The 23757-nt window shown below is 40.7% G+C and overlaps 1 protein-coding gene across 1 annotated transcript in view; it reads right to left on the reverse strand.

Annotated features, from left to right (window-relative positions):
* Positions 1-23757, reverse strand: part of SNX6 (sorting nexin 6) — a 63855-nt gene that overhangs the window by 14435 nt on the left and 25663 nt on the right. Inside the window, exons 6-14 of the mRNA XM_077819993.1 lie at positions 20974-21095; positions 18217-18340; positions 16651-16746; positions 13120-13225; positions 6812-6887; positions 6048-6087; positions 4513-4599; positions 3391-3550; positions 115-200 (exon numbers count right to left, since the gene is read on the reverse strand). Of these exons, the coding sequence (XP_077676119.1) occupies positions 115-200; positions 3391-3550; positions 4513-4599; positions 6048-6087; positions 6812-6887; positions 13120-13225; positions 16651-16746; positions 18217-18340; positions 20974-21095 (897 nt within the window). The remainder of the gene's footprint in view (positions 1-114; positions 201-3390; positions 3551-4512; positions 4600-6047; positions 6088-6811; positions 6888-13119; positions 13226-16650; positions 16747-18216; positions 18341-20973; positions 21096-23757) is intronic.

Below are 23757 nucleotides of genomic sequence, written 5' to 3' on the forward strand. Positions count from 1 at the left end.
CTTTTTGGAGGTGGACAGTATATTACATAGCTCAGAAATGACCAAACTGATCTTATCCAAGTATACAACATGGAAAAACGGATTTAAATACAAACCAAAATAGGTTTTGATTACCTTAGCATGCTTCAGTTCCAATTCTGCAAGTTCCACTAGATTCTTTCGGAATGCAGCAACTCTTCTTGTTTTAAAGTCTACAAGTTCTGTAAAGTATAATTTGTGATTCCATTAAAAATAGTGTCAGTGCATTCAAGCATTAAGACGCTTGCCCCTCGGGATGGGGGCGAGGGGGGAAAAAAATCACAAGTTTAAGACTACGGACTATAATTTGGGCTCAGAGCTATTGCAGCAGTTAGGGTATGTCTATATTGCAATTAAAAACCTGCAGCTAGTCTGTGCCAGCGGGCTCAGGCTCAGAGTGTTCGGACTAAGGGGCTATTTAATTATGGTGTAGACATTCAGGCTCAGGCTGGACCCTGAGCTCTCAAACCCTATGAAGTGGGAGGTTGCAGCCCGAGCCCGACATCTATTCTGCAATTAAACAGTCCCTTAGCCAAAGCCCCTCGATCCTGATTCATCTGTCATGGGCCTGTTATGCATGTCTAACTGCAGTGCAGACATAAGCTTAGAGAAGGAGCTATTTAAAGTGTGATTGTGATGGCTTCTCTTAACCATAATTTTCATATATGTAAAGCTCTTTTGGAGTCATATAGCAGTGTGTCCCCCTTTTAAAAAAAATTAGAATATTAAATTTTAAGTAGGATTAAAAATATTTAGCATGTTCAGTAAATTATCTGCAACTGAAGTTTCTTAGTCAACATCCTATGCTAGTGAACTAAAAGAAACCAAGGCTCAGAGGTATATTTTAATTGCAGTTAACTCACGCGATTAATTTTTTTGAGTTAATCTCAATTAATCGCAGTTTTAATCCAACTGTTAAACAGAATACCAATTGAAATTTATTAAATATTTTGGATGTTTTTCTACATTTTCAAATATATTGATTTCTATTACAACACAGAATACAAAGTGCACAGTACTCGCTTTATATAATTTTTATTACAAATATTTTACTGTAAAAATGGTAAACAAAAGAAACAGTATTTTTCAATTCACCTCCTACAAGTACTGAAGTGCAATCTCTCTATCATGAAAGCGCAACTTACAAATGTAGATTTTTTTGTTACATACCTGCACAAAAACAAAACAATGTAAAACGTTAGTGCCTGTAAGTCCACTCAGTCCTACTTCTTGTTCAGCCAATCGCTAAGACAAACAAGTTTGTTTACATTTACGGGAAATAATTCTGCCAGCTTCTTATTTACAATGTTACCTGAAAGTGAGAACAGGCGTTCGCATGGCGCTTTTGTAGCCAGCATTGCAAGGTAGTTATGTGTTAGATATGCTAAACATTTGTATACCCCTTCATGCTTTGGCCAGCATTCCAGAGGATATGCTTCCATGGTGATGACACACATTAAAAAATAATGTGTTAATTAAATTTGTGACTGAACTCCTTGGGGCAGAACTGGATGCCTCCTGCTCTGTTTTACTGCATTCTGCCATATATTTCATGTTATAGCTGTCTCGGATGAGGACCCAGCATGTTGTTCGTTTTAAGAACATTTTTTCACTGCAGATTTGACAAAATGCAAAGAAAGTACCAATATGAGATTTCTAAATATAGCAACAGCACCTAGACCCAAGATTTAAGAATGTGAAGTGCCTTCCAAAATCCAATCAGGACAGGGTGTGGAGCATGCTTTCAGACATCTTAAAAGAGCAACGCTCCAATGCAGAACCCAAGCCACCAAAAAAGAAAATCAACCTTCTCCTGGTGGCATCTGACTCATATGTTGAAAATGAACAGGCACTGGATCGTTATTGAGCAGAACCCATCATCAGCATGGACGCATGTCGTCTGGAATGGTGGTTGAAGCATTAAGGGGCATACAAAGGTTTAGCATATCTGGCACGTAAATACCTTGCAATGCTGGCTACCACAGTGCCATGCGAACGCCTGTTCTGACTTTCAGGTCACACTGTAAACCAGAAGCGGTCAGCATTATTTCCTGCAAATGTAAACAAAACTTGTTTGTCTGAGCGATTGGCTGAACAAGAAGGAGGACTGAGTGGACTTGTAGGCTCTAAAGTTTTACATGGTTTTATTTTTGAATGCAGGTATTTTTTGTACATAATTCTACATCTGTAAGTTCAACTTTCATGATAAAGAGATTGCACTACAGTACTTGTATTAATTGAAAAATACTATATTTTATTTTTACAGTGCAAATATTTATAATAAAAATAAATATAAAGTGAGCACCATACACTTTGTATTCTGTACTGTAATTGAAATCAATACATTTGAAACACTGGAAAACATCCAAAAATATTTATAAGTAGTATTCTATTTTTTGTTAACAGTGCGATTAATCGTGATTCATTTTTTTAATTCATTTTTTTTAAAGATTAAATTAATTCTTCTCTTTTCCCTTCATCACTATGCTTGCCCCAGAAACTTGCCTTTACTCATGAGTGAAAGCAGGCATGTGAAGGGCTCTGCAGAGAACAGTGGGGCAAAATTAATTTGAAGAACAGATCAGCAGGTAGCTTAAAGACAGAGTGCTTGTTGAAACACTTCAGGGGCTAACAGGATCTTTCTCCAAAGAGCCACCAACTTTGGCAGATTTATAAAGCCAAAAGAATTTTAGTGACGGATGTGGATGGGGAAGCGAGGTAGGCTCCAGGGGCTAATTTAGGAGAGGGGATGCTGACTGGGTCAGAAGACCACTTCCCTAGGCCAAAGTTAACCCAAAGGGGGAAAAGACTTGCAGAAAGGAGGCAGCACACTGAACAGTCTCTTCTCCAAAGGAGGAGCACCTTTCACCCACCAAAGCTGCTTAATTTCGGACAAATCCCCAGTACTAGCATCCCCAGCAAAACACTCCCCTCACTGGCTCCTCTGTTTCTGACTTACAACCACCTGCAATGAGATTGGCAGTCAATGGAAATCAGCACTGAAGTGGCTAGGTAGAGTTGTGTAAGGCCATTTCAACAGAGCTTGACAAAATTGTATTTGTCTTCACTATCTGCAGTCAGTTACACTTTTGTGCATGTCAAAACAAGTGACGACTTAGTTACTTGTATCTTGATTAGAGAAAATTCAGCCATTTAAGCATCATATTGGTACCAGAAAGACCATTAGTCTTTAATATAGAAGGAAAATACTGTGAAATGTCCTCAGATAAGTTACAAATAAATACAGATTAAAAGCAGAGAAAATTCAGAGCAGTAAACATATTCTAAAGGTCTGAAAAATTGAGGCTATTCAAGAAAACAGATTTTTTTAAAAGTGCAAATATAACGTGTGATCAAAGATTGCTCAAATACCTTGTTTTGCTGATTCAGATATTTTTTCAAATTTCTGACAACATACTTGCTGAGTGGTCTCAGCTTGCAGCACATCTTTATTTTTTGCTCTTGCTTTATCCAATGCCTTATTAGCATTTTCATAATCCACTAGTGACCTAGATCTTCTGTATAGGAGATCCTGCAAAAACAAAGTATAAGGATGTATAAAATCTACAATTACCTACTGTTGGATATCTTCAATTTTAGCCCTCAGATCAGAGAGTAACTACCTTATTTGTCTCAAGATTTTCATTTTATTCCTGCTTGTAAGATTATTCTAATTTTAGTTATGTGAATATAGCAAAACAGATCCTCCCACCCCAGCAACATAAAGGGGCATAGAAATTCCCATATTGGATCAAACAAGTGGTGTCATCTAGTCCAATATTCTGTCTGACAGTGGCCAACACTAAAAGCTTCAGAGGATGTTGCAAGAAACTCAGGAGAAGGCAGGTATGGGTAATTCCATATCCTCCCAGCAGATTAGAATCAAGCTATTGTTTAGATTATGAATCCGAAATACCTGCATAGCATGAGAAACAATACTAGCCTTCTGTATTAAAAAAATGTAAACAGCATCCATCATCACCACCACCTTTTTCTGAATGTGGACAACTTTGTAAATTCCTTCTAACAGCGTGAAGAAGCAAAAAACAGTCTCTTCCCACACCAAGCAAACAGTTTTGGAACCAACTTTGCCTATAATAAAGTTTTATTTAAATTATTTGTTTTAGTTTCAGTGATTTTAGAGTATATGAAACAGTTGTCAAACTATATGACTACTTTTCAATTAAACACAGTCATTAGAATAATCTGCGAATTATAAGTAGTTTACAGAATTTTTCAAAGTTACTCCTTCATTGCTTCTAAATCCACAAATGATATTTAGCCTTGCAGATGGGAGAAAACAAAATGTTGTTGTTACCATTTTCTTAAGAGTGAAGATCCAATACTGGGGGAGTGGGACAAAAATTAACAGGCTGGAGATTTTTGTCTTTCTCCTAATCCACTAAATTAGCATAATTTATATTTACTTAGGTGATTCCCTAAATACTCTTTCAAGAAGTGCACTACCTCATTGAACATAAAGCACAAATTCACCTTAGCAGCTTGTGATTCCCTTAAGTAATATTTCAGAAGGTCAGAAAGCTTAAGGTCTTCATCTGCAGACACCCGCGCCTCTATTTTCTGGGGGGCGGGGGGGGAGAGAAAAAAAAAGTGATATGCCTTTCTCAAAACATCTGGACTCCAATTTTTCATTTGTTTGATGTAAGTACAGGTGCAGATACGTGCAAAGCAACAGTGCATGATGCACACAGATATTACCACTTTCAAAAAATTAAACAATCAATTAAATTAATTAAATTAATCAATTAATTAAACAATTAAACATCATGCGCTAGTTATGCCTGTGTATAGGAATGCACAAGGTATGCCTGTTTGTCTTATAGGAAGCCAGTTTTTAACAAGGACATTGTTCTCACTTTCAGTGGAATATACTGTATACTGAAAAAGACAGAGAAGTTCAAACAGCCTCAGAGGAAAATACACATTCTCATCATATGAGATTAACAGAACATAAAAATTCTGTCTTAACTCCATATCAGCTATTCAAGTGCAGATACTCTTCAAAGAGACCAATTCCACTGTATGAACTGTCTGGAAAGGTCAACCAGTTCTGTACAGTTGCTGGCACCCACCTTCATCTCCAACATCTATAGTGTTAAAATGTTATTCCAGTAACACATCCAGCTTTAACCAAATCAGTAGCTGTGTTCAAAAGGTGCACTCATGAAGTTGAATCTCAGTGATGAGAAGGCAAACTGATTCAACAGTGCACTGTCTTTGAATAAAATATATACCCAATACAGTATTGCTGCACCCGTATGTAGTTAACAGAGCAGGGTAAATCATTTATCTGAAGAAGCATTCCTGATTCAGAAAGTCTTCATTATTCCATGTCTGCATAAACTAATAGGTTTTAAAATATTCATGTTTACTAGCTATTTACATAACTAATTTGCTGACCTCTCAAATGATTGTTGCTCAAGGTCCCAACTCAATATTTTTAAAATTTCCTTTTCCATTAGTGTCCTTTCCATTCCATCTACTGCATTATATTCTTATTTCTGATAGCTTTCTCATGGGATAACTTGGAGGCAATCTTCTTGCATGCAAGTCTTTTAAAATCACTTCTGTTGCAGTAACAGACAAAAACCTTGAGCACTTCTTAACATTTTGGAGGACTAGCTCCCCTTACTTGGTAAAATTAATGTCAGGCTACAAGGTAGATAAACTACATCCTTTGAAGAGCTCTGTGTAAGCATGAAAGCTTGTCCCTTTCACCAACAGGTGGTCCAATAAATATACCTCGCCCACCTTGACTCCCTTTTACCCTTTCACACAGTCTACAGAGTCATTTTGAATGTGGTTTTATTTAAAAAGCAGTTTGAAAATCCTAACACACTATCTTCCTCCTCACCTCTGCCCAATGCTCAATACTTACCATAAAAAACTCACAAGCTGATCAAAAGACCATTGACCCCAAGATACTAATTGTCAATATCCTGGCACACACTGGGATATACAACTACAAACAGAAGTTTACATCTAAAAATTGATTTAATGATACATACCCTTGTTTTGTCAAATAACTCTGATACCTTCAGAAAAAACCTGGGAAGGAAACAGATACGTATTATGACTTTAATGGTTTTCCGTTCAATTTCCAGTCAATGATCTAAATAACCTGATCACAAAACTAAGATTTGGTACAAAGCAAGAAAGGCCTATTACTGCAACTGGAGTATAGTATTACCAGAACTGAGGTGAATTGACAAATCTCTGTACGTTAACTTCATATATAGCTCCTTCCTGCAATAATGCCAAGTACAACTGATATGGTTAAGCCTTCATTTTCACAAGCAAATTTAAAAGAACATTTATGTTTTAGTGTGCAGAGTCCAGGAGTACAATTTAGTTCAGAATATCAAACATACTGGACAAAATTCAACATACTGGACAAAATTACCAAAAGCGTGAGTGAGCACAATCTCCATATGGATGCATACCTCTTGTTTTCAACTCTAGGGAAAGAATGGGGATCCACAGAGGTGCACAATGATGCCACTTTTCTTGATCGCTCTGCTGTGACTATGACAAAGCATGCATATACCCAGATCTTAGACGTGCTCTTGTCATGCCTTACAATCTGCTTGCTATGCATATGGGGAGTGGTAAGGGAAGAGAAAGAAACCATTCTTTTGGATGTTATTCTCTCTTATGGACTCAATCCATTTTGACAAATGAACAGACATCAACCTGGCTAAGTAAAAATTAACATATTGCTGGGTAGCAATCTGTCCCATAATATAATCACTTTTAACAATAAAAATCTTACTTGCACATATCTGTGGAGTCCTGTGTTCCTAATGTATACAATGAAGACCCAATTCTATTACAGTCATCTGCAACACCTAGAAAGAAAAAAAGGACTTAAGACTGAATTTCATTCTACTCTTGTATGAATATTATTTCAAGAAGCACATGTTATTTTTTCAAAACTGGATGCTTTTCTAAAAGGTATGCTCTAGTTCAACCAGGAGTTATGGGCTTGATGCAGGAATCACAAGATGAAATTACGGAAAGCAGTGGCCCCAGCTCCCTAGCTCCCCGCGTTGCCTCTGCTCCACCCCAAGCCCCGGTTCTGCAGCTCCTATTGGCTGGGAACTGTGGCCAATGGGAGCTGCGGGGGTGGTGCCTGGCTGCCAACAGAGGCAGCATGTGGAGCATGCTGAGGGAGAGAAGCCCCCTCCAAATAAGCAGTGGCCCCAACCCCAAGCCCACCCATGCCCAAAACTGTCCTGAGACTGCCTCAGCAGCAGCCAATGCGACTGACCTGGGGGCTGCCCAAGCGGCTCCTGGGCCAGCCACATGGGGCTGCTGCAGAAGTCATGGAATCCGTGACCTCCGTGACAAACACTATATACCACAGTGTGGACACAGCCTGCTTTTCACTCAGCATGTAGCTACACCTACTCTACATGCCCCCACCAGTGGTGTGCCTTTCAACTTGCAGATATTTGACACAACTGGAAATTTCTTGACTCACTTCACCTTGAGAATATAAGAAAGTTAATACTAATTCTTGTTCTGATGGTACTTCATTACAATAGATTACAAAAAAAGTTTGTAGCATAGACCTTGTTTTAACAGATTGTTAAACTCACTATTGCATATCAGCCCTGTGGAACTACTATAATAGCTTATATAGCAGAGTAATATTAGGAAATTATGTATTTTAATCCGTCTAAATCAGTGATTCTCAAACTTTTCTTTTCACGGACCACTTGAAAATTGCTGCGGGTCTCGGTGGACCACTTAATGATCTTTCCAAACATTGTTTATACCATTAGCTATTGGATAAAAGCACTATATAAAAAACAATAATAAACTTTTTTTGTTCTACAAATAAAAGCACACAACTCATATTTTAATAACAGTTGTCTTATCTTTCTAATGTGATGGATGTGCCCTCTCTCCCCCGCCACTGCAGCGCCTGAGCTGGGGCTGGGAAGGAGGAGGGGTCTCTCCCTCTCTCCCCCACCATGGCAGCCCCCTAGGTGGGGCTGGAAAGGATTGGGGATCTCTTCCCCGCCACAGAGCTGAGGCTGAGGGCCACCTCTCCCCGGCAGCTGCAGCCCTGGAGCTGGGGAAAGTCGACTCTTTCTCTGACCACCGCAGACCTGCATGTTCCAGATTCCCCCCTCTTATCACTCCACTGCTCCCTCCCACTTACCCCTTATTCCCCCCAAGGCCACCACCCCACCTTACATGTGCATTATCTCTAGGGTCCAGGTACGTGGCTCCTGCGTGGCTCCACTAATTAGGGGGGTGGCCCTTCATTCTCTCATTTGCAGCCGCCCAGGTGTGCACCTTAGAGGGAACTATCCACGGACCACCTGAATGGAGCTCGCAGACCACAGTTTGAGAATGTCTGGTCTAAATGATATTTTTGGAAGTGAGAGACGACAACTCTTTGCAACACTCCAGCTCTCTGGAGATCACTAGGAAGTGCTCCATGGACCACGCTTGAGAATCTTTGCAAAATTCCTGAGGTCCATACTCTACCTTCCCTAGATAGAACTTTGAAGGAACCATCAGTCCGCAGGCTCAGTTTGATTGGACTGGCCACTACGATAACTCAGTGTTGAGAACCACGTGCTTCTCAACCACTAGGATCAATGAACCTTTGATGTCTTGAGTTTGGTCAGTCTCTTGCTACCAGACCCTCATATTTTTGTGGTACATTGGAAATAAAACCAGGAGAGTTACAGATCCTGTCCTGGTCCTAGTCAGGTAATAACCAAGGGCCTTCTTGATGTTATCTAGTATGGCATCTAATCTCTGCTAGATGTGAATGAAGTTTAGGGAAAAATACAAGAAAGTTAAGTGTCTGGTTAAAATGGAAACCTGAAACCACTTTAGACAGGAATTTGTAGTGAGGACACAGGGCCATTATTACAGAACATAAGTCACAAGGGCCTGGATCTCACTAACAATCTGGGCTGATAATGCAGCAATGCAGAATGCAATCTTCAGAGAAATTGTACGAAGAACTGTCTGACAGGAGTTTGAACCAGGGCCCCCATTAGCTTTGTAAGTTCTGGTTTCAGATCCCATTAACAAAGGTGGTTCACACAGAAGAAGGAATACATGGAGCAAGTCTTTGGCAAACTGCATTACTGTAGGGTCAGCAAAGATTAACAGTCCATGCATTGGAGGGTGGAAAGCTGAAATGGTAGACAGATGAAGGGTGCTAGCTCATATTTTTGACATATATGTAGCAGAAGACCCAAAACCAGAAGTAATGGAAGGCCACTTTGGATCTACTCTTTTCTGAGTTGCTCAGAAGGAAAATCTCTTCCATTTCATCAACTATGTTTTCCTAGTCAACGGCTTTCTGTTTTCCAATATTAACCTCTTGACTTTGACAAAATACTCAGTCTAGTGCTCCCAGAAATCCAGAAGTCTAGTTGTCAGCCTAATAAGAAAATCAGAATCTGGGTGAAGAATCTTGCCCTGATTCTGAGACAAACGTTCTGGTAAACTGGGATGAAAAATTTGCAATTCTGTTTTCAGTTCTAGGACGATGGAGAACTGAAATTGCATAACTCAGGCTGGAACTAACAGAACCACTGTGGTTGCAAGTCTCGAACAATGTGCTAAGGTAAGCACCTCAACACACTCCACAGATGTCAATTACTATTACCAAGGGAGACATATGGAATTGTCCTCTGGCACAAAAGCTTTCATAGCTGTGAAAGCTCAGAAGTCCAATCCTTTGGAGGGTGGAAAGCTGAAATGGTAGACAGATGAAGGGTGCTAGCTCATATTTTTGACATATATGTAGCAGAAGACCCAAAACCAGAAGTAATGGAAGGCCACTTTGGATCTACTCTTTTCTGAGTTGCTCAGAAGGAAAATCTCTTCCATTTCATCAACTATGTTTTCCTAGTCAACGGCTTTCTGTTTTCCAATATTAACCTCTTGACTTTGACAAAATACTCAGTCTAGTGCTCCCAGAAATCCAGAAGTCTAGTTGTCAGCCTAATAAGAAAATCAGAATCTGGGTGAAGAATCTTGCCCTGATTCTGAGACAAACGTTCTGGTAAACTGGGATGAAAAATTTGCAATTCTGTTTTCAGTTCTAGGACGATGGAGAACTGAAATTGCATAACTCAGGCTGGAACTAACAGAACCACTGTGGTTGCAAGTCTCGAACAATGTGCTAAGGTAAGCACCTCAACACACTCCACAGATGTCAATTACTATTACCAAGGGAGACATATGGAATTGTCCTCTGGCACAAAAGCTTTCATAGCTGTGAAAGCTCAGAAGTCCAATCCCCACCTTTGTGCTGGGATTAAAAAGGACTTTGTTTATGTGAATCCCCAAGAACACTGCGCATTCCCTAGGGCAAAAGACACTCCCTACGGAGACTGAGCTCTTATAAGCCAATCACAGTTACAGCAAATATAGATGTCCTTTCCCCAGTTCTTCCCTGAGAAAGTACTACTTTGAGCTACAGCAGAGGTGCGGCTGTCACAAACCTTCACATCTTTAACTTGGGCAAAAACAGGGATTTCACCCACTTTCGCCAGGCCTGTAAGCAGTCACTTCTTGCAAAGGGCCTTTGACATTAAAGTGCCCTTTTAATGCAGATTCTGCCCGACTCCACAACTTGCTCCTTAAGAGTCTCTCCAACAGCAATTTAAAGATGACCCTCCTAATCTTTTCAGGTTTCATAGGAGAAAGCAAGATAGATCAAACACCTATTCAAATTGTGACCATCTCCCAGGTACCAGACATTGCACATAACCATCAGTGACCAGCGTCAAAGTGTTTTATGAAGCGCAAGGCTTGAAAGGCCTGCCTTCCTAGTCACCTCAGCATGGTGCCATAGTGTCAGCAGACCCTAACAAAAGGGAAAGAAAAACAAAGATAAAACAGAACAGTACTGAAAAAGGATGGTACGGCAGTGCAAGAGCTGAGCCCAGATGACACTTGAAAAAAATATGTGAACCGGGGGGGAAGGGGGGGGGAGAAAGAGCTACTCTAAAAAAATCCTATTTAATTGTTCACAAACAAAAATCCCTAGAGAGGATAAGGACAAACCAACCCAATGAGGGACGCATCAAGAACACTGAGCTATGCCAGCCCACTTCTCTTTTAGCAGTCTAACGGAAACAGGTGGGTCTATGCCTGCTTTTATGCCCTTGGAATTCGCAGGGTGGAAGAGGGTGGGTGCACACATGGCCCCAAAAGACACTGCTTACTCGAAGTTTCCAAGCTGATTAATACCAAATGGCACCTTCCAAGACTGAAGATGGGCAACTGCGGAAGGAAAAATTTATTTCCTTCTTGAACTTAATGTCGCCAACAGTTCCCAAATTTTGGCATGCCAAACTTTCCCAAACCTCTCCACTCCCCTGACATATTATGACTGCCACTTTTTGTTGGATTGGAATAGTTGAGTTTGAGGTTGAGTAAAGAAATGTAATTTCTTGTGTGGCATGAGTTGAACCCAGGTAACTGCAGGCAGATCTAAAATTCTCCCCACTAGAAAAGGTTTGTGACAGAATTTAATCATGAATGTAGCTGTAACACCCACCTCTGCCCTCTAAAATTCATAAAACTTAACTAAAGGTTAAATACATGTTTCAGTTATCCCCAAAAGAAATGGTATGAAGAATCATATAGTCTCCAGTGTAAAAGCAGTTTATTCTAATTCCAACTGGTCTAGTACAGCATTAGCCATGAAGAAAATGGCACTCTCAGCCAACTTGTATTTTGGTGCCCCAGACCCCCACTGCCTCCCCCAATCATTGCCACTGGCCCCCACGGCTTCCCCCGCCCTCCTCCCCATCACCCTTGGCCCCCACTGCCTCCCCGGACCCCACTTCCTCCCCCAACCATTGCTCCAAGTTCCCTTCCATGACCTTGCACTCCAGGCCAGCTCTGCTCCTCGCCTCTTGACCATGGCACCCACCCATAAAGCCAGCCCTGAGCATTAGTTACACCCAGAGAGATATGTTATTCCAAGATCTGATTAGTCTTTGGTCCATCAATGGCTATTGGCCAGGATGGTGTCCCTAGCCTCTTTTTGCCAGAAGCTGGGAATGGGTGACAGGGGATGGATCACTTGATGATTACCTGTTCTGTTTATTCCCTCTGGGACACATGGCATTGGCCACTGTCAGAAGATAGGATACTGCCCTAGATGGACCTTTGGTCTGACCCAGTAAGGCCATTCTTATGTTTACTTCTGCTTGCATAAAGACGTTTATACTCCCTGAGAATTTTACTCTTCCTTGCATGTGAGGCAAGTTATCAACGGCAGGTCATTGCCAATCACAAAGTGCAGAGTCCTGCACTTAGTACAGAAGAATCCCATGTACCGCTACAGACTAGGGACCGAATGGCTAGGCAGCAGTTCAGCAGAAAAGGACCTAGAGGTTACAGTGGACGAAAATCTGGATATGAGTCAATAGTGTGCCCTTGTTGCCAAGAAGGTCAATGGCATTTTGGGATGTATAAGTAGGGGCATTGCCAGCAGATTGAGGGATGTGATCGTTCCCCTCTATTCGACACTGGTGAGGCCTCATCTGGAGTACTGTGTCCAGTTTTGGGCCCCACACTACAAGAAGGATGTGGAAAAATTGGAAAACGTCCAGCGGAGGGCAACAAAAATGTTTAGGGGACTGGAACACATGACTTATGAGGGAACAGAGGCTGAGGGAACTGGGATTGTTTAGTCTACAGAAGAGAAGAATGAGGGGGGATTTGATAGCTGCTTTCAACTACCTGAAAGGGGGTTCCAAAGAGGATGGATCTAGGCTGGTCTCAGTGGTAGCTGATGACAGAACAAGGAGTAATGGTCTCAAGTTGCAGTGGGGGAGGTTTAGGTTGGATATTAGGAAAACTTTTTCACTAGGAGGGTGGTGAAACACACCTAGGGAGGTGGTGGAATCTCCTTCCTTAGATATTTTTAATTGGGGATTGGTCCTGCTTTGAGCAGGGGGTTGGACCGGATGACCTCCTGAGGTCCCTTCCAACCCTGATATTCTATGATTCTATGACTTTGAAAATTTTCTAGTGTGTGCTATAACTAATGAGGCTTCCCCCGCTCAAAGAACAGAAACTCACTTTTGTGTGATCTTGTCATTTTATCAGATTTGCCAGATGCATCTTTGACTCGGTTATGGTATTCTACAAGGAATGTTCTTTCATGTTCAAAAAAGTCATCTACATCCTAAAAGACAAAACGGTATTTAGAAAACAGATTCAACTATCTATAATAATACACATGAAATTTAGTATACAATCATGACTGTGTACAATTAAATACTTTATAATACGTGTAAGTGAACTCTGTACATATTTTGTAAAACACCCTATATGAAAGTCAGTTTCTACTTCACTGACCTGCCAAGTCCCACAAGATTTGATGTTTGCCTGCAATGTTTTAGCCTTTATGATAATAGGTGTTGCACATCTAGAATCCTGGTTAGCAGGTAGGTGAAAGAAAAACTGATTTTTAAAGAGATGGTGTTTCATAATGCATTTGTAATTTACTAGGGTGGTTGTAATAAGTACCTTCCACCTCTATGTCACCAGTTCTATTAAGACTCAAACCAGCAACGAAGGAGAAGGTTCATTACCATCCATCAGCTGGTTAGCGAAATAGTTAGATATCTGGTCTCAACTGCAGTATTGCATCCAGTTCTGGACACCACACTGGGAAAGACGTGGGCAAATTAGACAAAGTCCAGAGAGAGCAACAAAAATTATTAAAGATCTAGAAAACATTACCTATGAGGAAAGATAAAAAAACTGAGTTTGTTTTGTCTGGAGAAGAGAAGACTGAGGGGGGACACATGATAACAGTCTTCAAGTATGAAAAGGCTCTCATAAAGAGGAGGGTGATAAATTGTTCTCCTTAACCACTGAAGACAGGACAAGAAGTAATGGTCTTAAATTGCAGCTAGGGAGATTTAGATTAGACAGTAGAAAAAACTTCCTAATCATAAGGGTAGTTAAGCACTGAAACAAGTTGCCTAGGCAGGTTGTGGAATCTCTATGATTGGAGGTTTTTAAGAACAGGCTAGAAAAACATCCATCAGGAATGGTCCAGATCAGTGGTTCTCAGCCAGGGGAACATGTACCCTTATGGGTACACAGAGGTCTTCCAGGGGATACATGAACTGATCCAGATATTTGCCTAGTTTTACAACAGGCTACATAAAAAGCACTAGCAAAGTCAGTACAAACTAAAATTTCATACGACTTGTTTATACTGTTCTATATGCTTTATACACTGAAATGTAAGTATAATATTTATATTCCAATGGATTTATTTTATAATTATATGGTAAAAATGAGAAAGTAAGCTATTTTTCAGTAATAGTGTGCTGTGACACTTCAATATTTTTAGGTTTGATTTTGTAAGCAAGTAATTTTTAAGTGAGGTGAAATTTGGGGTATGCAAGACAAATCAGACACCTGAAAGGGTAGTCTGGAAAGGTTGAGAGCCACTAGTCCTGCCTCAGTACAGAGTACTGGGCTAAATGACCTATCGAAGTTCCATCCAATCCTAAATTTCTATGATTCGCTGTTTCTGTCCAGTACCTAGTACAGAGGCATCTACCTAAAAAGATTAACACCACAACTGTCACAATTAGACACTTCTGTTGTCTCTGCAGAGATGCTATGAACTGAGTGTGCAAGGACATTGAAGTACTCTGTCATCCAGACCATTCAGATCATGCTGAAGCATATAGGTGGGTAGACGCAGACAATATGAACAGTTACTGCCTATTTAATATCTGCTCTGTGGACAGAAGACTGGGTTACAGTATTGCTAATCTAGCCCCTTTCATGAGCACTACTCAAAAGAGAAAAAAAAGGTGAACAAAAAGCCTTAACCACCTTCATTATTAACTAATACATAGGAAATACATCATGCAACAGCATTCATGTGATACACAATATGAATGAATATGGGAGTTCTCTCTATATTGTTTTGAAAACAATTATTATGATGATTGGGAGAAGCCAAGATGTCTAAATAGCATTACAGTGGACGCAGATTTACACTAGGCAAGAGTCTGAAACATTACATTAACACTATCTTTTCTCCTTGAATAAGAGTTTTTTTATATATATATTGCCCTTTAGACTCTCTTTTGCACCAGAACTAACTCATGGCTGTAGTACCCGCATCTGATGTCTCAAGAATACAATTAGGAAAGTTACATAGGGCTTGAAAAATCCACTTGCTAGTGGGAAGCTTTCACTGGAGCACAGAGGGGATGAAGTCAACAGTTTCTCCAGAATTTAAGGTTTCATTATACAAGCACGTTTCTAGTCAATACAATTCCAAAGATAACTTTCCAATCATTAACTGAATAAAAGATTCAATATTGTCTTCCTGAGTCTACAGGCAGCTGCAATGCCTAAGAATTTTGAATATGCAGTGAAATTGTCCAGACTTGTTAATTTCACTGGGCACTGGTAAAATAGTCAGAATCATCTGTTTCACAATGCTATTTGGGAAAGCTATAAAGAGCAACATATGAAGGATAGGTCCATCAATGGCTATTAGCCAAGACGGTCAGGGACCATCATGCTCCGGATGTCCCGAAGCCTCTAACTGCCAGATGCTGGGAATGGACAACAGGGGATGGATCATTTGATGATTGCCCTGTCCCATTCACTTCCTTGGAACCATATGGCTTTAGCCCGTTGGAACACAGGATGCCACTGTTGGGCTAGATGAACCATTGGTCTGACCCCAAATGGTCATTCTTATGTTCTTAACCAAAGCAGGTATCAGAGTTATTCATTGGGGGAGGGAAATGGCCCCTATCCACTCTACCCCTCCACCTTCCTCCTCCAAAAAAAAAAAAAAAAGGGCTGGAGAAGGGATAAAACCAGGAATGCCTTCCCTGTGGAAGCAGCCAGATAGTTCTGGAAGGTGACTGGGGTAGAGGCGGAAGGAGACCCAAAGCCTCTTTCCAGCAGGTAGATATGCAACTTTAAGGGCTGGTCTTCAATGCTGGGGTAAGTCGTCATAAGATACGTTACTCCAGCTACGTGAATAACATAGCTGGAGTCAACATAGCTTAGGTCGACTTATCCCAGTGTGTTCACTGCTCTGCATCAACAGAAGATGCTCTCCAGTTGACTTACCTTATTCTTCTCGGAGAGCTGGAGTACTCTGGGTCGACTAGAGAGCGCTCTGCCATCGATTTAGCGGGTCTTCACTAGACCCACTAAATCGACACCTGCTGCATCAATTGCAGCAGCATCAATCTCCCCATAGTGAAGACAAGCCCTAAGATTACAATTCCTGCTATCCAGAAGAGAATAATATGAATGATGAAACCTCCAGAAAGGGTCCCAGGACAGCACCCTTCTCAGTAGCTGGTGTTGCAAGGGGCTAGACATCTCAAGTTGCTACACCTGGGCTTTGCTGGTGCAGCCCCAAGTCCCTCCACCTTCGCCTCTTTTGTATCTACCTCTGGTAAGTGTATAATAAATTTGTGAAGCCCTGAAATGTACTTGGCATGCATTTGGTATTTGTCTCCTTTTGTAATCATATTTGATTTCAATTCAAAGAGATACAGTTTCAAAAAAATTACTAAACATTTTATTAACATGCTAGAGATGAATCACCTTTACTCCTGAAACAATGACACCATCTGCTGATTTAACCATGTTTTTAAAGAAGTCTTCAAGTTTCTCTTTCTTGTTTTTCCCACGAACACTCAACTGAAAGACAAGTTCACATCTCAAGTTAGCACAGTCTCTGAAGACAATAAAAGCAGTGAATTCATTTCTGGACTGAGAGGAGCTAGAAATTATACTAGAAACTGCAAGTCTTGTACCAGGTTGATGTCTGTTTGCCTAACAGTACATTGTATAAATAATGTGGACGATGCACCAAGTATTACTAATACAACATTTTGCATTCTACTGGTTATTGACCAGACTTCCTTTAACATCTAATGTGAGTTTTGGGAAAACATGCAACTCCATAGTATTTGGGAAGAATACTGAATGTATCTGTATCATTTCAGCTACATTCATTCTCAAATGTCCTCATTTTTTTATACACAGTAAAAGGAAGCTACTGACAAGTTAGCTAATGTCACTAGGTTCTGCTCTTTCTTTGCTGCTTACAATTGCAAATTACTTCATCTTCAGGAACTTCTAATCCATCCCCCTCCTTGCTTCCACTGAAATCATCCCTCTCACACCATTTCCCCACATCCTTTCTTCTGTCCACCTAACTTTCCAGATCTGTGGGGCCAGAATTCCTGGACCAGCTTTGCTTCTTCTGCAGCAAGTACTGAGTTGACCTTCTATATATCAGAGAACCAAAAGTCATGTTTCAAGTTAAGAAAAAGATCTATTACCTGAGGTTTGGTTTTAGTTTTATTTTCAATTTTCAACATTGAAGGTAGTGCAAGAGAGATAGTTACATTTAGTTACTTAAAAAAGTAATTGAGGCACCACTATTTAGACAATATACACCATCATCTCAGAAATAGGTTTTTAGGCGAGTTACAATACATAACGACCTCCACTTCACTAGCCCAGTATTAGGATTCCAACTCCAACGCAGTATGAAGACAGCTTGTATTGGTTACTTCTCCATATATTTAACTAGTTTAGCTATCACAAAACTATTCTGCTTCTCAGAGATTTTTGTCATCTTGGCAAAATATTTAACAACCATGTTATACTGAAGAAGAATCTGTAAACTTAACAGAACCTTTTACCCATCATAATTTTTAATCAAAGAGTTACTCTTGGAATGCTGTCTTGATGAGAACTAATCACACTTGTGTTTTACAAAACAGTGATAATGATAGTTTGTTTCATCATGCTCTCTCTTTCAAAACACCTGAAATCAATTAAAGAATAGGTGAGTAAATATCTACCACAGCAAATGGTGACTGATTAAAAAGCGTTGCTAGTCTCCCGTAAGTATTTTTTCTGACTGGGCTACAGTTCAAAAACTATAAATTAAGTCCTGAATGTCAATTACCCAGATGGCAGAAAAATGAACTTTGACAGGGCCAGCTAATTTAATTTCTTAAATTCTAAATCCAAAGAGGTTTGGTTAAGGAATCACTGTAAATTGCTTCAGGAGATCAAGTGTTCTACCCATTTTCAATCATATCATGAAAGTACATCTTGATTACTTTTGCTACTGAATCAGTTTTCAATACTCACATCCTGATTATATTCCAAGAAGACATGGAAATTTAAATCTTTTCTCAAGATAGGATGTGCTGCCACACGACACAAGAACACTTCATGCATTGCAACTGTCTTCTTGAATATTGCCAGATATTCACTAGAAACAAAAAACAGGTACAGTGACTACACAATAAAGAATTAAAATTCCACCCAAAATAATTAATTTTTTATTAAGCCGACTGCAGAAAATAGAAACATCCTCGTACACAGACAAAACTAAGGAATGCTAAAATATTTTACCCTAACCTTTGATGTACTTGATGTTAGTATATTATGTGGTATTTAATGTGTGCACTAAGAAGGTAATGTTAATACATGGCGAAAAATTTAATCCTTTATCATATAACATAAGCAGACATATAGAGATAAATACAACAAATATTACAGGCCCTTTAAATGAGGATACAAATTCCATCTGTGTGTTAGTTCCACTGGAAGTATAACCCCATTTATCCTTCCCATAAACTATCAAGAACTAACAAGATGCAAAACTATACTACACAAGCAATCGCGTAGCCTATTGTGAATATTCCTTCCTCTATCTCCATCTTGCCTATTTGCTCCCCTCAACTCATTTGTCTGTATTTTGTCCATTTAGCTTGCAAGCTCTTTGGATCAGGAATCTTATTCCATGTCTGAAGTGCCTAACACACACTGGGTGCTCTATACACGGATCTTTTGCTTAATTTCCCTTTTGGAACGGTTGTAAGATTTAGTACAGTAGAACCTCAGAATTACGAACACCTCGGGAATGGAGGCTGTAACTCTGAAATGTTTGTAATACTGAACAAAACGTTATGGTTGTTCTTTCAAAAGTTTACAACTGAACATTGACTTAATACAGCTTTGAAACTTGACTATGCAGAAGAAAAATGCTGCTTTTAACCATCTTAATTTAAATGAAACAAGCACCGAAACAGGTTTCCTTATCTTGCCAGATCGTTTTTTTAAAATTTCCTTTTTTATTTTTTTAAGTAATTTATATTTAACACAGTACTGTATTGTATTTGCGCTTTGTTTTGTCTCTGCTGTTACCTGATTAGAAACCAGAAATATGCACTGAGGTGTATGGTTGACCAGTCAGTTTGTAACTCTGAGGTTTTACTGTATATCAAAAGTAAGTATCATGATAAGTCAGTTGTCCAGTTCAACCAAACTAGATTTTAAGGCAATAATTGAAGTTTAGTTTATGGTGCAAACAAAAGATTAATTAGGAAGAGGAGCATCTACTCCCGTCAATACTAGTTTACTATAGTTTATTTTATTTTGTAAATTCAATTAACTGATATGTTTAGTAAACTGCATTGATTGTACAGAAATAAGAGGAAAGGGGCTTCTTTTATTCCCCCTCAAGTTAACAATGAAATGGCTTAGATAATTGACACACTTGCTTCCACTACGTGCAAGGAGGGATCATAAGATTTACATACCAGCAAACCAGCAGGATCAGTGTTGGGAGATGTTTGATCTCTGTGAGAGCAGTAGTCATTCAGTGAAGACAAAAAAGAAGGATGCAGAGGATGGAGGTGGCAGTAGAAGAAACCCCAAGGTTTCTGTGTTATCCAACCCCTAACCAGACCACAAAAGAATCATGATCAGGGCCGCTGGAAAATCACAGATTCTTCAATATTTATTGTGCTCTGCTAATTTCCAGTTTTCTGGTGTATGAAGTATACGTGTATATTTCCTCTGCTGTCAAACCATCTCTTGCACACCAGTCTAATACAATACTTTTAATACACTAGCTCACAGCAGCTGGATGCTGAGAAGTGCTAATTATTTTCTTGCCAGTTCAGTGCTTTGGTGAGAAGTAATCTAGTAGCAGTGTAAATATACACCTGAAAACTGAAATCAGGGAGGGAGGAGAAAGAGCAAAGAGGTCCATGGATGAGATAAAAGAAAGGGGATGGAGCAAGGAAAAAGACTTTCCTATATGACTCAACACAGAGTACTAAACCTTACAACAAATCCTCCAATCACTATCAACTGCATAACCAGGGAAGTCACTATTTCCAAGAAACTGTCCTACTGTAAAATTATGTATTCCCAATAAAAAAACATGTCAGGCAGTTACCAAATTTCCAGTTCTATAGAACAGAAGTTTGATAATTGCCCATTAACAACTAACTACTGTGATTGTACAAGCTCCTATTACTTCACACAGATTTGAGAGCTCTTCTGCCTTGCCTATATCTCTCACTAACAGTAACTAAAGATAGAAAGTAAAATTTGCATTTTTAGGTATTACTAGGGCACATGCAAAGAAAGCAGCTCAGTCCATATTCATGGTGAAACAAAAGATTTATACAAGTACATAGTAAAAACAGAAGAGCAGGTTATCAAAGTCTGATTGAAGCTGCCTTCATAAGTGATCTGTAGAGAAAAAGGTTAGTTAAGACCTAATACCTCGCCTTTACAGTTTGTTCTTGAAGGATTCTTTGTAAAAACAAAAAAAGCTCACTTCGTTTTCCATTTTCAGTGTGTATTTATATGACCCCTTTATAAAATTCGCACAATTCTGGGCAATAATTTATACAATTTTCCTGATGGCTCTGATCATGATAATTGAGATAACACTGGTTATGTGGTAACTGCGGATGCTCAAACCTGCATCTTCCAGAAGGGATCACTGTTGTGAAATGATTAGAAGTATGGAATAGCAGAGAGCACTAAAAGGCAATTGAAACATACAAACACACACACACAGAGCACTGAATAAAATATACATACGCTTCCAGTTCTTGTTTCATCTTGGTGAACTCTTCCTTAGTCATCGATCCTTCTCCTTCTCCAAGTTTCTGTAGTTTTTCCCTTGAAGCGTCAAAGTCAGGCCTGGGTGGTGCTGGTGGAATCTGTGAAATGAGTCAGAGTACTTTTGAATTCCTCACCTTCTTAGTCAAAGCTAAAGCCCTTCAAATAAGAGCACAGTAATGCCCTGTCTAAACTACACAGTTTTATTGACAAAAGTCAGCTTTTGTCGACAAAACAGTTGAGGTGTACACACTGAAATGCTCCTCCCGCCGATGTAAGTCTTCTGCTATGCCAACATAATAAAATCACCTCGATGAGCAGCATAGAGCTTTTTGCGACACAGTTAGAGAGATGCAGGATCAGTGGACATACGTCAGTTGGTTATGTCACCTTAATTGGCCTCCAGGTGTCCCACAAAGTCCATCATGACCGCTCTGGCCAGCAATTTGAACTCTGCTGCCCTGAAGGTACACAGGTATGCGCCCCTCCCCTGTTTAAAGACCCAGGAATTTTTGAAATTCCTCTTCCTGTTTGCCCAGTGTGCATAAAAGTCTTACAGCATCTTCCCAGCTGACGATGCTGGCTTTACCCAGCAGATGCTCTCCCACATGGAGCACACTAGAGCTGTTGGATCTGCTGAGTACATGGGGAGAGAGGCGGCTGTGCAGTCGCCGTTTTACACCAGCCATAGAAATTTCGAAACCTACAGGCTGATTGCTAGTGGCATGCAGGAGAAGGGGCACGAAAGGGACACACCTATTCGACATTGGTGAGGCCTCATCTGGAGTACTGTGTCCAGTTTTGGGCCCCACACTACAAGAAGGATGTGGATAAATTGGAGAGAGTCCAGCAAAGGGCAACAAAAATGATTAGGGGTCTAGAACACATGACTTATGAGGAGAGGCTGAGGGAGCTGGGATTGTTTAGCCTGCAGAAGAGAAGAATGAGGGGGGATTTGATAGCTGCTTTCAACTACCTGAAAGGGGGTTCCAAAGAGGATGGCTCTAGACTGTTCTCAATGGTAGCAGATGACAGAACGAGGAGTAATGGTCTCAAGTTGCAGTGGGGGAGGTTTAGATTGGATATTAGGAAAAACTTTTTCACTAAGAGGGTGGTGAAACACTGGAATGCGTTACCTAGGGAGGTGGTAGAATCTCCTTCCTTAGAGGTTTTTAAGGTCAGGCTTGACAAAGCCCTGGCTGGGATGATTTAACTGGGAATTGGTCCTGCTTCGAGCAGGGGGTTGGACTAGATGACCTTCTGGGGTCCCTTCCAACCCTGATATTCTATGATTCACAGCAGTGTCATGCTAAAATCAGTGTCATGCAGACATACCAAAAGGCAAGGGAGGCCACCCATCACTCTATAAGGAGCTGCATGCATCCTTGGTGGCAACTCCAGCTACACCACCAAGGCCCCATGGATACTTTGGGGAGACTGGAGGCAGCAGCCAGCGGACTCGAGCCCAATGAGGAAGTGGTGCCGGAGGACAATGTGCAGCACACGGCAAGGTTGTCCAGTGGCGCAGCAAGTCAGGACCTCTTCACCACTCCAGAGAGGTCTAGCCAGTCCTAGCACTCCAGCTCTGCATCCCGTGTGCCAGGAGAGGGGAGCTCCAGTAAGTGCTCATTTTGCTTTGATACTGTACAGTGAGAGGAGATTGAGCTCTCATGTATTTTGTTATATGGTAGAGGATGGATAAGAGAAATTAACAACAGAGCCTCTCCATCTACGCAGTTGGGTCACAGCAGAAAAGTTTGTTAATGTACAGAGGGATGTCCTGGGAATCCTTCATAGAAATCTCTAGGAAGCTTTCCTGTAGGTATTCTGCATTTCTCTGCCAAAGATTCCTTGGGAGACCTGCCTTATTTCTCTCCCTACTATACGAAACTTTGCCGTGCAACCCAGCAATTATTTCTGCAGGGAACAGAGTGGCACACAGGCGAGTAGCATACAGAGCTGGTTTGAAGCCCTATGCATGCAGGAGCTGCACCCTTAGGAGAGAGATAAGAGGTTTGATTACTCTAGCCTGTGGAAAAGGGCACCAATATTCAGAATAGGCCCCCTAGACACTGAAAGCCCTGGTCTACACTAGGAGTTGAGGTCGAATTTAGCAGCGTTAAATCGATTTAACCCTGCACCCGTCCACAAGACAAAGCCCTTTTTTTTTACACTTAAAGGGCTCTTAAAATCGATTTCCTTACTCTACACCACAAGGGCCTTATCGCTGAAATCAGCCTTGCCGGGTCGAATTTGGGGTACTGTGGACGCAATTAGACACTATTGGCCTCCGGGAGCTATCCCAGAGTGCTCCATTGTGACCGCTCTGGACAGCGCTCTCAACTCAGATGCACTGGCCAGATAGACAGGAAAAGGCCCGCGAACTTTTGAATTTCAATTTCCTGTTTGGCCAGCATGGCAAGCTGCAGATGAGCGCAGAGCTCATCAGCAGAGGTGACCATGATGGAGTCCCAGAATCGCAAAAGAGTTCCAGCATGGACTGAACGGGAGGTACGGGATCTGATCACTGTATGGGGAGAGGAATCTGTGCCATCAGAACTATGTTCCAGTTTTTGAAACACCAAAACATTTGTCAAAATCTCCGAGGGCATGAAGGACAAAGGCCATAACAGAGACCCGAAGCAGCGCCACGTGAAACTTAAGGAGCTGAGGCAAGCCTACCAGAAAACCAGAGAGGCAAACGGCCGCTCCGGGTCAGAGCCCAAAACATGCCGCTTCTACGATGAGCTGCATGCTATTTTA

The sequence above is a fragment of the Eretmochelys imbricata genome, chromosome 6 (genome assembly GCF_965152235.1).
Source record: "Eretmochelys imbricata isolate rEreImb1 chromosome 6, rEreImb1.hap1, whole genome shotgun sequence".
In the NCBI taxonomy this organism is placed as follows: Eukaryota; Metazoa; Chordata; order Testudines; family Cheloniidae; genus Eretmochelys; species Eretmochelys imbricata.